Consider the following 13,821-nt stretch of genomic DNA (forward strand, 5'->3'; position numbering starts at 1 on the left):
CGCAGGTGCCCCAAAACATACACTAGGAGTACAGGGTTGCACCCCTACCCATGGGTGCCATAAGGGTATTGCAAGGGTCTGTTGACCACGACCAAAAAGAGGAAGTACTGCACCGCCAGGAGTCCCACATGAACTACTGCGCGGAAAACAATATAGAACATTCATGATAAAGCAATAAAGGACAAGGATATGCAGGCCATGTCCCTCCAATGCATTTCCAGCATCACACTGGCTTCAAGAATATATAACCTCTTGGAATAGGGAAGGGAGTGCAGACTTACTGAATACTTGGCCCGACAGAGCCATGGCAGAAAATAGGTGGCTCAACATTTTTAGAAAAATACCATTGATGTCCCTGAACCTTGGGGAAAGGATTTGGCAAATTAATATACTCAATAGTGTATACCAGACCCCTGAGAGGCTACATAAGAGAGACACGAGGATTCAGAGGGCTGTTGTGGGTGCAAACATAAACTGGGCTCACTGGAACACATGATTTGGGAATGCTGTATGGTGTGGCGTTTCTGGGGAGAAAACACCAAGGCTGAATAAAAGTACTCTGATTGGAAATGGAATATGATTTTGACCTGTGATATCCTCATAATTGCTGGCTATTTAGGGCTGCTTTGACAGTCAAAAAATGGATTCTAAGAGAATGGAAATCGGACAAGTACCTGTCTGCTTTAGTATGTTTTCAAGAACTTCAAAAACCTCAGTGCGTCAAAGGGTCATACTTCGAAGTCAAAAGAAATGTAAACTGTATGAGGAAATCTGCGGAAGATTTCTGGATTTGATCTAAAGCTTTGTTTTAATTGAGGCTTTGTCTGTAGGAGGGAGGGAAAAGGTGAGAGGGAAAGGGGAGTGAGGGGATGTAATGTTCTCCCGTCTGCCTGTTATTGGAGAGATCTTTGTGAATAAAAAAAAGTATGTTAAATTTTCAGGTGTCTACAAAGCATTCTCACATTGACTCTTAAAATTACATAGGAAAAGCAAGAAGAAAATGAGCTGCGTGGTCTGCCACCCCCTTCTCCTGCCCAAGTGGCAGCACTGCGCTCTGCTCTTATGGAAGCCGCCAGAGAACATGGTATATCAGATGAGGACTTCATAGTCCGACAAAGAATTGTGAATGACATGGAAAGGATTGTTTGTTTGCGCTTACCAGGTACCTTCTGTTTGTTTTCATCTCTGTAATATGTATATGCTCCTCACTGAGGTCGATATGGGATGTTTTGTACTTTATTTTTTTACTTACATTTAATTGTAAATGTATCCAACAGTTTTCAGATACTACATATGACTTGTTACAAAACCACCACAGAAACCGCTGAAAATCTCTTCCTCCCACCCCCAAAACTCACAGAATGCTTGCTTCCCTAAACAACTAAAAATACGATACATGTGACTAACATAGAACAGTCTATATCATGGTCTCCATGTGCGTGCCAGCTCTACAGCTTAAAACCAGTGACTCCCACATTTACATAGCTCTGTGATTCAGGAGGCGAGACCCCCCTCCCACACCACTCGGGTACCGTAGCACAATCCCTACAATGCCTTTGTGTCCCCCTTCACGAGGCCCCGCCCTTCCCCACCACTTAACTCACTCCCCATTTACCACCAGTTGGCCCCACTTCTCATGAAACACTCCCATTTGGTCATTCACAATAGGCGTTGGCTTCTCCATCGTGTAGATGTCCCTAAACTCATATTCCCAGACCGCCCTATCTGGGCTCCCGGGGACGTCCATTTTTGCGAAAGCGCAATCCTACCCGCACTTAGCATTGATTCCCACAGTCTAGGAAACCTTGTCTCTCCACCCTCCACCTTGGAGACTTCCAATAAGTTCTGAAGAGGGTCCATAGCTAGAGGGATCCCAGTGACATCCTTCATCCAACTTAAGACGTCCGACCAATACATCTGAATCACTGGGCAGTCTCACCACATGTGAAACCACGTGGCCTGCTGTCCACAAGCCCGGGGGCACAGCTGGGAGGAGCCCCGAAACATCCTGGAGAGCTTAACTGGGTCTCTATGCCATCCATGGAGTACTTTAAAATTCTGCTCTATTGTAGATGTAAAAACGCTCTCATGGAAAGCAATTTTAAAACCTTGGACCACATCTCCTCAAGAATTTCTTCCCCAGGCCAGTTCTCCCACCGTTGCTTGAAGTCTTGTCTGTTCCCCATCTCGGCCGTGATCATAGACCCATATAGTCACAAAAGGATACCCTTCCGACACTCTGCTGAAACCAGAACCAACTCTAATTGTGTCAAGTTCCCTTTCCACTTTCCATTAGTGAGCAACCCTCTGATCCTCAAGTATTCAAAAGTGGACATCTGAGTCCTTCCCTACAACATCAGACAAAGCTTCGTAACATATGAAGGTACCTTTTTGAAAACAACTGGCCCACCCGCTCCACTCCGCTCCACTCCGCTCCACTGTCCGACCAGATCGGGAGTCTCAAAATTCCTGTTTCGCTAGGTCTATTGGGGCCACCCACACCAAGGAGAGCGAGGACGGCCAGGAGGACGAGTAGCAATTAGTTTTGGATTCCTTCCATACCGCCCACTGGACCCCTAGGCATCTTATGATGATTCTGCCAGATGGTAATCAAATATATGAACTGTTAAGTTAGGTTAGTGCCTATGAAGTAGCTTGTTTGCTATTTGTCTCGATGTCATTTTCTTGTAAACAGTCCCACAATTGTTACACCCAAAAGGACAAATACCCACTAAATTAAAGAAAACCTTAGATGGCATTTTCGAGGAAGACACATCATGTTTCTAACTTAATACGGTTTTTTTCCAATTCAATATTTAGAATAGCCAAGAATCTGGTAAGCCGTAAAATGGCTTTGGTGGAATTACCCCACATACATACATGCGAGCCATAGCCATTCTGTTGAGGCAGCCGAGACCCCCACTGATTCAATACCAAATATTTCCTTGCGTTGGATTTCAAAGAATACACAATTGGCAGTCAAGTGTTTAAGAGACTCCTGCATGCATGGTTCTTTACAAAATCTGCAATCATCGCCAGGCTTTACTGCAGTATACGTGTATACGTTGCACAATTTTTTAGTCCGTCTAAGGTAGACCGTTGATTTAATTTGAATCTCATGTATAGATCCCTGGCTTTGGGACATGGAAACTGCAACAGGTAAGGCTTGTGTGGGATACGACTTGTGCAGAATTTGGCCACTTCTTTATAGGTTTTGTATTTTTCAATTGTATTTAATGTCTTGTCCCAATCATGCGCAAATAGTCGAAGTTTGACATGAGCCTGCCGATATTCTAGGTCCGCCGGGGTTAAGGCGAGCTCACCCAACAGTACAACCATTTTCCTGTAGAAGTTCCCAATTGATGGAGGATTGGTGTTATTTATCATTACCCCCAAATCTTCATACAGGGAGTTTTTCAGGGAGAATGGCATTTTTCCCAAATTTGATAGTTGCCGCCAATTATAGCAAGCCGAAGTATAAGATAAATCGCGCTTCTATTTCACGATTTCCAAATCATACACATGCCGCTTATTTAATCCCATTTTGCTGGTTCCTCTGCAAGATTCTGTGTATTGTTCCAGTAGGGCAAAGTAATCTATTTTATCATTGCCCTTTTGTTTTATTTTATCTTGTAGGGCTCTCCTGATATTATTCACCTTACTGCGATCTATTCTCAGTCTGTTACGACCGGGTTCGACATTCACAGGTTGTTTCCATCTTGTGGAGGTTATTGTTGATACTTCTAAAAATGATTTTCACCAAGCTGTGATCACTTTGTGCCATATTAATAACACTGAGGTTGCTCATTCTTTTGGCAGTTTGTTCCGATACAACAATACAAAAAAATAGTCAAGAAGAGATTTTTGATTGTCTCTTCTCCAAGTCGCCTGATGAGGGATGTCTCCAACTATGTTTCCGTTTAATATGAACATATCCCTGGCCTCCATTTCTTCCAGCCATTTTTCTCTAGTTTTATTTGTGTTTCATTTTTTTTTCACTTTGTTGTTTTTAGCAGGCTCCAACATGACACACTCCATGTGTAGGTCTCCACAGAGAATTTTGTTTGGCCTCGGCCCTGGAGACATGATGTTGTCAATTATTTCACATATTTTGTCCACGAAGGTCAGGGCTCCCGCTCTCTGGTGTTTCCGATATACATTTAAAATGTGTCCTTTTTGCCACCTTCCCCCTATGTCAATCGACTGTTGAATTGTAGTTGTTTAAATATAGAGAGAATGATTGTGTGTATTCAATACCAGACCTCCACTTTTTTTCTTCAGTAGAGTAATTAGGCCTGCCATAGGTTGAATTTTTTCTTTATGGCCAGGTTTAGAGTTATTTCATAGCCTTCAACAATCGGCAAAGTATAGAGTCAAGTCTCTTGTAGGCATAGTATGTCCAATGATTTTATTGCCTTCGATGTGTTGTGAAACAAATGGGCAAAAGCGCGAGTATTCCAGGAGCCCATCTGAATCGCTATATTTGCTGATTTCGATGGACATTAGCTGCTGTTATTGATGTTCAGGACTCCTGCAATCCAGCTCCAATTTACATCTGCTTCCTTTTCATTAGTGCACTGTTAATTATTTTTGGGCACTATCGCCTCTTTCTTGTTGCACGCAAATGTAATTTTTATTTGCTTTTGCGGCACTAGGATTTCCTTTCGAGGACTACAAGTTGTCTCCTCTGAGTTTTCCACCGATGGTGTCCACTTTGTTTAAGCATTATATAAGGAAGGCCAGGCTTTTGTCGGCAGGCCTGTTTTGGTATACGAGACTCTAGCATGTTTAGACCAGATTGGGGTAGTTTGTGATTTAGACCAGATTGGGGTAGTTTGTGTTTCGGCTGCTTTATCAGCATGTTGACTTCCAGTATGTAAAATCCCAATGGGTTTATGTCAGAGATCGCATTGAGAATTGAGTCACGAATTGCTCGCGAGTAGATATGTAGTAACACACGATCATGTGTAGTTTCTTTAATAAATTCCCCTGTTTTAATATTGTTGGATGATATCATTCTTAGTTGTGGTATATGATCGAAAAGACGCAGCACATTGTTTCTATTTCGAATGAACCCATTGTTCGTTGGTAAGATTTGTTCCACCATTAAGCAGTAGTTTGAGTATACCATTTGCTTTTTACCTGTGTTTCTGTGTGTTGAGGAGTATGGGACCCGTTTATCAACTCTCCATTCCTCTTAGATCTTGTTTTTAGATTCTGCTTTTTGCTTATTTTTTTCCTGCATCGTAGTGTGTGAAAGTTGTTCGGAATCGTTATAGATTTCTTACGAATGCAATCAACGCCTTTTTTTTCGGTACCAGGGTTTCCATTAAATTTGTTTTCTTAGCTTTTATGATTGCTCTTCGTTCGGCAATCGTTCGAAAGCTTTTTCCATCTTGCTTGCAATGAAGCATCTCTTCTTCTCTATTGGACTTGAGCTCCGGTGTTATAATAATTTTTCATACTCTTTGTGAGTTTCTCCTTTGGCTCATGTCTAGCTTCATTTGACGCTAACTCCTGCTCATCTTCTTACTCAATACATAGGATCTTAATTCCAACTTGGGCACTGTTCTCCTCTTGATCTTCATCTTCTGTTTCTGTATCATGTGTAGATAGATTTAGCATCTCTGTCATAAGTTCTTCTTCACTTTGGTTTTCCACATTTAAAGTTGGCTCTTTTGACGTTCTCTTTTAATTCCTTTTCTTTTGGCTGACGTGGTTGACTCGAGTGCGCACCATGAGTCAGTGTTTTTGCAAAGCGGTAGATTGAATTGTAGCATTCAAAGACTTTATATTTTGCAGAAATTTGCGTGAATGGTTCGCGTCTTGAGTTTTCCATTTTGGTACATTTTTTTGTCTTCTTTTTATTTTTATCTTGTGTTCAATTCTTTCCTCTGGTTTTGGTTATATCTGCTCTTTTTTAACCCAAAGATGGCATGGCTTTTATTGCCTGTGCTTTTTCACTTGGGCGTCATCTCTTCAGTGACCGATTGATTGCCAATTATACCCTCTGCATTTGCAGGTTTTAGATGGTTTAGATAGATGGTTTGTCTATGATCAGTGTTTTTGTCGTTGACTTGCTTTGTAAGCTTTTATTTCTCTCCGTGGCACTTGCTGTCCTCCCCGTAATGTTGCTGGAAATTTCATGCTCTATTTCGATATTCTCAATGCTATTTGCACAGTTTTTATTTGCTTCTTGTGTCGGTGCGACAACTGTATGACTGTGTGTTATGTCACATTGAGTTTTCACGTTGGCCTGATTATTGAAAAGCGGTGTCACTTTAGGATCACATTGCGTTTTCCCACTACTGCCTCCTCGATCGAGGTGGTCCCTCTTTAAGATCATCAGAGCTTCTCTGGCAACTTCTGCAAGAAGTCTTTTTTTCCTCTGTGTTGTTTTTCATCTGATCCTTTAAGAGATCAGCAGATGTTTCCGCTTTTTGGTTATCGTTGTTAGTTTGAGTTTTCATTTCCGTCAGCTCCCTTTCAATGTTGACCATTTTTGAATTCATAAGGTGTTCTGATCGTTAAAATTATCATAGAATTGTTCATACATTTTCAGGAATGGGGCAACTGCAATTGTCATGGCTAACATATTGGTACTCAGTTCTTGAAATACCTTTCTGGCCATCTCTTATCTCATTGTTTGCATTTAGAAATCCCTGCGCAGGGGCAGATCTCCTAATTTTTGGATATTCCCTTTCCATGAATGATGAGTCGGAAGATGACTCGTCCGACGAGGGTGCCTTGTCTTTTGGCTGGGATCGACTCTTACTCCTGAAGCCAGAGTTGTTAGGCAAACCCTTGTTCCCGCCATGAATGCGTGCTAAACTAGTTCTAATTTGCGAACAAAGTATCAACGGCTAGGGGGTGGACTCTTTTGCCCATCAGTACTACTCTCAAAAGTACTAGCGGGCCCGTCCCTCTCTCTGTAATTGTCATCCTTCATCTGGTGCCGCGCATCTAGGTTTCTAGAAACAACATTAAACCTGTCCACACACGTTATTGCGGTTTAGTTTATTTTAGTTTATTTGTAGAACACACCAAGCTCGTAGGCATTTGGGCGCTAATCTTACAGGTTACAACAGTTTAACATTCTTCTTAAAACATTGAAAATTGCGTATATACATCAAGTTGAGACAGTCGCTCTGAAGGAAAACATTTATTGTATGTACAGTAAATTACATATACATTAGTTATGACAGGCGCTCTGAAGAAAAACGTGTATTGTATGTACAGTACATTAACAGAGGCAAAAAAGCGTTCCAGTGGAAGTGAGAAGCATTAAGACAAGGCAACTTGAAATCACAGTAAACATCTTGACAATAGTTATATTGTATGGAAACTATGTTTATTGTCGTTAAAGAATCAGATTATGACTGTACCGGAAATCCGTGTTATGTGCCAATGCTATGATCTTGCTCCTGTAGCCATAGCTTGAAATTTTTCCTAAATAGTGGGTAGGAAGGTTCGGCTCTTAGTGTTGTAGGAAGCACCTTCCATTTTTTTGCAGCAAGGACCAGGAAGCTAACTCCTCCTGCCCTTGTTGCTTGAACTGTCAGATCTTGATGCAGTGGGTTTGAGCGATTCTAGTTGGATGGGAAGATGTGTTGCGTATGAAATTATTGGAAAGGTATTTCGGTGCCAGATTGAATAGGCTTTTGTGGGTGAGGGACAATGTTTTAAGTGCGACTCTTTGCTTGACGTTAAGCAAGTTCAAGTTGCATCTGGTTTCAGAGATATGTTGTTTCCTCAGGATATTCAAAGCTGCTTTGATGGCGTCATTTTGAATAGTTTGCATTTTATTGAGGTTACGCTGTGTGGTACCTAGACAAAGTACATCAAGTAATTAATACAGTTCTCCAGCATGGGGTCTGGCATGGATTCACATGGCCATGAATATTCCCCGTCGTCAGGCTGGGAATCCTCAGCAAAGAGAAAATCAGTACAAGTTTCGTTTCAGATCTGCCTTTCTTAGTAGTAACCAATCACTGATCTCTGGGTCATACTGCCCCCAGCCAATAACTGCCCTCTCCCTAAGCCCCGCCTCCGGCAGCCATCCTCAGATTTTTACCGCACGCTCAAGTGTTGGGAGTCCTCGTGTTTAGCTCTCGAGTTTTTTACTGCGTTTTCACGTTTTTTCAGGGGATTTTCTAATTTTTTCGGTTTAATCGAGCCTCAAGCTCCACCGTTTCTACTTCCAATAACGGGGACCCGTTTCGGAATTCTTCTACGCCCCTCAAGGGTGAAGTTTTCATCGAGTTTACACTTCTTGGAGGATTCCGGAAGATCTGCGGCCTGCCTCAACGGACATGGCCCAGGACAAGGGAAACTCGACGCCCGGATCCAAGCTGTTTAGGAACTGCCCTGGATGCGGATTATATAACGTTTTCAAGGAGGACGAGCATTTGCGATGTCTCTACTGCCTTCATGAGGACAAGACGCACGTGGAGAAAGACTGTGCGTTCTGCAAGAACCTTTCGGAACGGACCAAACAAGATCGTCGTTCCCGCCTCGCCACCTGGCTGGAGAAGGGCACAGCAGGTGAGAAGGCGAAGAAGAAGTCTGAGCGGGCTTCTAAGTCCTGTGAGGGTGCCCCGGCGACGGGGGCCCAACAGAAGGCCAAGCACCGAGTCCGCGGGCACCGGGAGCGCCGAAAGGTCAGGTTCTTCGGTTGCCAGGCATAGCGCTACTTCTCCGGCACGTTCGACCACGAGCCAGCGCTCTGGTTCGGGGAAGAGGAAGTCTGAGAACCCAGGTAGGCCGCTGGAGCGGACCCGGTCGATCTCGAAGGGGGAGCGAGGCGCTGACCCTCCCCTCAAGGTGAAGGCCCAGGACGCACCTAAGGTGGTGAGGGCTTCTACCGAAGTGGTCGCTGCGACCCTGGCGGAGCCGGCTGAGACTACGCCAGTGGAAAAGGCCTCTGGGCCCAGAGTATCCCTGCCACCGCGGAGGGAATCCTCTTTCCAGCCCATCGCTAAGACCCCCGTTAAGCCCCCGGATGAAAAAGATGGGGGGGCGGTGGCCATTACAGACTCGGAATCAGCCTCTGAGGAGGAACTGGTGGAAACCGAGAAGGGCCTCAAGGAGAGGTCCATAGGCCTCAACGAGAGGTTCAAGAAGGTTCGATCCCAGGGGATGGTTCCCGCTGACGTGATCGAAGATAGCAACGATGACGATGAACAGGGCCCAGTGGAGCGGCCATCCCATCCGTCGCAGCCATTGCCCGAGCCCCAGGATAGCTCGGCGGCCGTTTTTGTTGGCAATCCAATCCTTATGTACCGAGATAAGGACGAGATTACCACGCACCCCGACGGAGGAGCCAGAACCAGGCCCGTCGGGAAGCCCTCCGAACAAGCGGAGGAGAGTCCACCCCGCTCAGCCCTTCGTGCCTGCGAGACCGGTGGACCCCTCATCCCCCTTGCTGGACCCTAGAGAGGATACGGGGACGGACGATGACGGCGGCGATGACACAGCGGACATCCCGTCGTCAACACCCCCCCAAACCCCCGCAGGCGTCTCCACGCCATGATAACCAGGGCATCCGAGCTCTTCCAGCTCAGCCCTGAAGAGCAGTACCTTTACTCGACGACATCTGGGACGAGGGGCTTGCTGTCCTCAAGAACCCTTCCACGACTCCCGCCAAGAGGGACAGGTACGAGAAGAAGTACCGGGTCCCCGATGCCGCCCCCTTGTGCCTCAGGGCCCAGCCCACGCCGGACTCGGTCGTCTAGGCAGCAGCTAAGAAGAGGGCAGCGGGCGCGGCGGCTTCAACTTCCACTTCCCCGCCGGACAGCGAGGGCAAGAAGTTGGATTCTATGGGACGACGAGTCATCTCATCGGCGGCAACAACGATTAAGGCGGCCAATGCCTTAGCGATTGTGGCCCGCTACGACAGGAAGCTCTGGTTCAAGATAGCTCCCCTGCTAGATTTCCTGTCTGATGACAAAAGGGCGGAGGCCCTAGAAATTCTGCAGGAAGGCGAGGTGGCGTCGGATCACGCCATAACGGTGGCAACGGACATTGCTGATACCGGATTTCGCCAACTGGGCAACAGAGTTTGCCTCCGACGACGAGGATGGCTCAAGGCGACAGACCTTCGCCAGGACGTCCATACCAGAGTGTTGGACATGCCGTTTGACGGCAACAACCTTTTTGGGAAGGCGGTGGACGAGTCTCTACAGGCCATCAAGACCGACTCGGAGACGGCCCGGGCCCTTGGGGTGCTTCAACGGCGACGGCCCTTTCGGAGCTCCGGAGGCAGACAGGGTGCCTCCAAAGGATCCAGTGGTGGCTCCTCCTCTTACCGCCAGGTGGCCCGCTCCTCTTCCCAGGAGGCCTACAGAGGTCGCGGCAAGCAAGGGGGATCCCGCCGTCGTCGCCAAGGTGGCAAGGCCGCCTCCAAGGAAGACTGACCCAGCCGTGTCGTCGGGCCCCCACCGAAGCACCCCGGTGGGAGGCCGGCTGACGAAGTTCGTCAGCGTGTTGGAGTCCATCTCCACCGACCGTTGAGTGATGGACACCGTGGCCAACAGGCACTTGTTGGAATACCAAAAGAAGTGCCCTCGCTTTCCTCCCGTGGCCAGGAAGGAGAATCACGTCCCTCAACTGCTGTTGGAGGTAAGGGCGATGCTCAAGAAAGGTGCCATCAAGCTCGTCCCCAGGACGCTCCGGGGCTCCGGAGTGTACTCAAGGTACTTCCTCGTCAGAAAGAAGACAGGCAGTTGGCGCCCCATCCTGGACCTGCGTCGGTTAAACAAATACATCAAGGCGCAGAAATTCAGGATGGTCACCCTCCAGCACGTGCTGGGACAGCTGGAGCAAGGCGACTTCCTATCGTCGTTGGACCTGGAGGATGCTTACTTCCACATCCCCATTCTAAAAAGGCACATGAAGTTCCTCAGGTTCGTGATGCAGGGACGCCACTACCAATTCAGAGCCCTAACATTCGGATTAAAGTCGACACCCAGGGTTTTCATCAAGTGCCTGGCACCAGTGGCGGCTCGGCTGCGCCTGCATGGGATCCACGTCTACCCCTACCTGGACGACTGGCTAATCCGGGCAAGGACAAGGGAACTCGCCGTCGAACATACGGCGAGGACGGTCCGGTTACTCACGGAGCTGGGGTTCGCCATCAACTACCCCAAATCCCACCTGGTTCCATCGCAAGTAGCACTGTTTCTGGAAGCGAAGCTCGATACAGTGGGGCAATTGGCCTCCCCTTCAGAGGAGAGGACCATCCTGGGCAAGGTGCGGCACCTGTTAGCCACGGACGTGGCCAGGGTGAGGTCCATCAAGTCCCTTCACGGGATGATGTCCTCATGCATCTACCTTGTACCCCTTTGCAGACTTCGGATGCGTCCGCTACAGGAGTTCCTCGACGCCCACTGGTTTCAGGCGACGGGCTGCTTCGAGGACAGGATCCCTCTCGACGAGGAGTTCCGTCGGGCGATCCTGTGGTGGGGCACCCGGGCTCAACTTACTACAGGCACGGATTTTCAAACCCCGGCGTTTCAGGAGACGGTGACGACTGACGCCTCTCTGGAGGGTTGGGGGGCCCACACCGGAGATCTCCATGCAAGAGGCCTTTGGCTCCCGGAGGAGAGGTCTCTCCACATCAACATCCTGGAGCTCCGAGCAGTGTTCTGGGCGCTCAAGTCGTTCCTTCCGTCCCTCAAGGACAAAGTGGTGAGTATCTTCACCGACAACACCACCACGATGTTCTACATACGGAAGCAGGGGGGCACCAAATCCCCAGCCCTATCCAAGGAGGCCCAGGATCTGTGGCACTGGGCCGTCGCCCAGGGGATGTTTCTGGTTCCCTTCCACTTGGCAGGAATAAAAAACACCATTGCCGACTCATGCAGCAGGGAGCTGCGCTCGTGCCACGAGTGGGAACTGCAACAGGATCAAGTGGATCGGCTCTTCCAACGATGGGGCAAACCCCAGATCGACCTGTTCGCGACGGCGACAAACTCCAAGTGCCAGAGGTTCGCCAGCAGGTTACCACACCCGAGGAGCATGGGCGATGCTTTCTCGTTCCCCTGGGACGGCCTGTTTCTATACGCGTTCCCTCCTTTGCCGTTGTTGCTTCGCCTCATCAACCAGCTCAAGAGGTCCAGGTGCAGGATGATCCTCGTCGCACCGGCGTGGCTGAGGCAGATCTGGTTCCCGGACCTTCTGGACTTGTCAACGTCTCCACCAGTCAAGCTGCCGGCGGACGCGGATCTTCTCTCCAGGGAAGGAGGCGCCATTCTCCATCACGACCCACAGTCGCTGAACTTGCAGGCCTGGCTCTTGCGGCACTAGAGTTTGGAGGGTACGATATAACGGCTGATTGCACAGAGGTTCTTGCAAAAGCCAGGGCGTCCTCAACTCTCAAGTGTTACGGTTATAAATGGAAGAGGTTCTCTGTCTGGTGCCGTGCACAGAAGATTAACCCTCTGCGGATTACGGCCCCTCAAGTACTGCCGTACCTACTGTCGCTGGCCAAAGCTGGACTGGCTCACGCCTCCATCAAAATACATCTGGCTGCAATCTCCCGATATACCAGGACTACGGGACGTGCGTCCTTGTAGTCTCATCGCCTGGTGAAGGAATTCATGAAGGGACTATTCCGATCATTCACGCCGGTGAAGGCTCATGCCCTGGCGTGGGAGCTTAATGTGGTGCTGACCAGGCTCATGCGGGCCCCATTCGAGCCTATGCGTTCGTCGCCTTTGAAGTTCCTGTCATGGAAGACAGCTTTCCTCGTGGCCATCACCTACGCACGACGAGTGGGAGAGATCCAGGCCCTATCTTGCAAGCCTCCATACTTGACTTTTCATGACACGAAGGTGGTGCTGAGGACGCACCCCTCCTTTATGCCCAAGGTGCCGTCGGACTTCCACCTCAGCGAGCCCTTGGTGTTACCAGTTTTTTTCCCGTCGCCTTCGTCGCCGGCCGAGAGGACTTTGCACTCGCTGGATGTAGCTAGAGCGCTGAAGTTCTACGTGGACCGCACGAAGAGTTTTCGGAAGACGTCACAACTGTTTGTGAACTTTGTGCCCGGATGCAAGGTTTTAAGCAAAAACTCCTCCTCTTCTCAGATGAAAGGTAAAAAACACTTCTGCAGCTCCTCTCGTCTGGGAAAATGACAGCGTTTTGAACACAATGAACACTCCTTGGACTCCGCGCAACCCTTTCTGGTCTTGCCGCCTTTCTCCTCATGTTAAACAGCCATCTCGGAACTGCTGCTTCCTCATGTGTTTTGCCTTGCTCAGAGTGTGCTTTCGTGCTCCGTCTTTTATCCGTTTGGGGAAGTGTGATGGAAGTCAGGTGTGTGTAATTATCAGTAATTGCCTGACCCTTGTGTTGGACATGTCAGGTATATGGCTTGGGTGTTAGTCCATTTTCATACCTGTAATCGTCTTTTCTGATGCTTCTATCTGTTTAAATTCACATGTGCCCACCCTTCCTCCTCTTGTTGGGAGTAGAAGGAACATAGATGGCTTCCACCTTTTGCACTTTTCTTGTACATGAAGACACACGTCAGGCAACCTCAGGTCAGAAACAAAACAATCTGAGGACCTGGACGTGTGATGGACAATACACGTCACAGTAGCGAAAATATTACAAACGAGTCCTGTTGAAAATAAGCCATGTAATGTCAGCCTATCTAAAGCATGTGACTCTAAGCAGATGCAAACATCAGAAATTCGATTACACGTATGTAATGTTTGTCATATATGTTTAATAGAAGTTTTGTGATAATAATTTCCAGAAGATTTCTTTGCTAAGTGTTCATTTCAAAGGCCTTTTAAATCATTGTATATTTGTATA

The 13,821-nt window shown here is 47.9% G+C and overlaps 1 protein-coding gene across 7 annotated transcripts in view; it reads left to right on the forward strand.

The window, feature by feature from the left end:
* Nucleotides 1-13,821, forward strand: part of TUT4 (terminal uridylyl transferase 4) — a 2,154,442-nt gene that overhangs the window by 140,934 nt on the left and 1,999,687 nt on the right. For all 7 annotated transcript variants that reach the window (XR_011291019.1, XM_069642184.1, XM_069642186.1 and 4 more), the window contains exon 6: nt 985-1,162. Coding sequence is in view for 6 of the 7 variants with exons in the window: in XM_069642184.1 (XP_069498285.1) it covers nt 985-1,162 (178 nt within the window). In the remaining variant the exon portion in view is untranslated. The remainder of the gene's footprint in view (nt 1-984; nt 1,163-13,821) is intronic.

This window comes from Ambystoma mexicanum, chromosome 1q (assembly GCF_040938575.1).
Source record: "Ambystoma mexicanum isolate Mex_15411 chromosome 1q, UKY_AmexF1_1, whole genome shotgun sequence".
NCBI classification, from domain to species: domain Eukaryota; kingdom Metazoa; phylum Chordata; class Amphibia; order Caudata; family Ambystomatidae; genus Ambystoma; species Ambystoma mexicanum.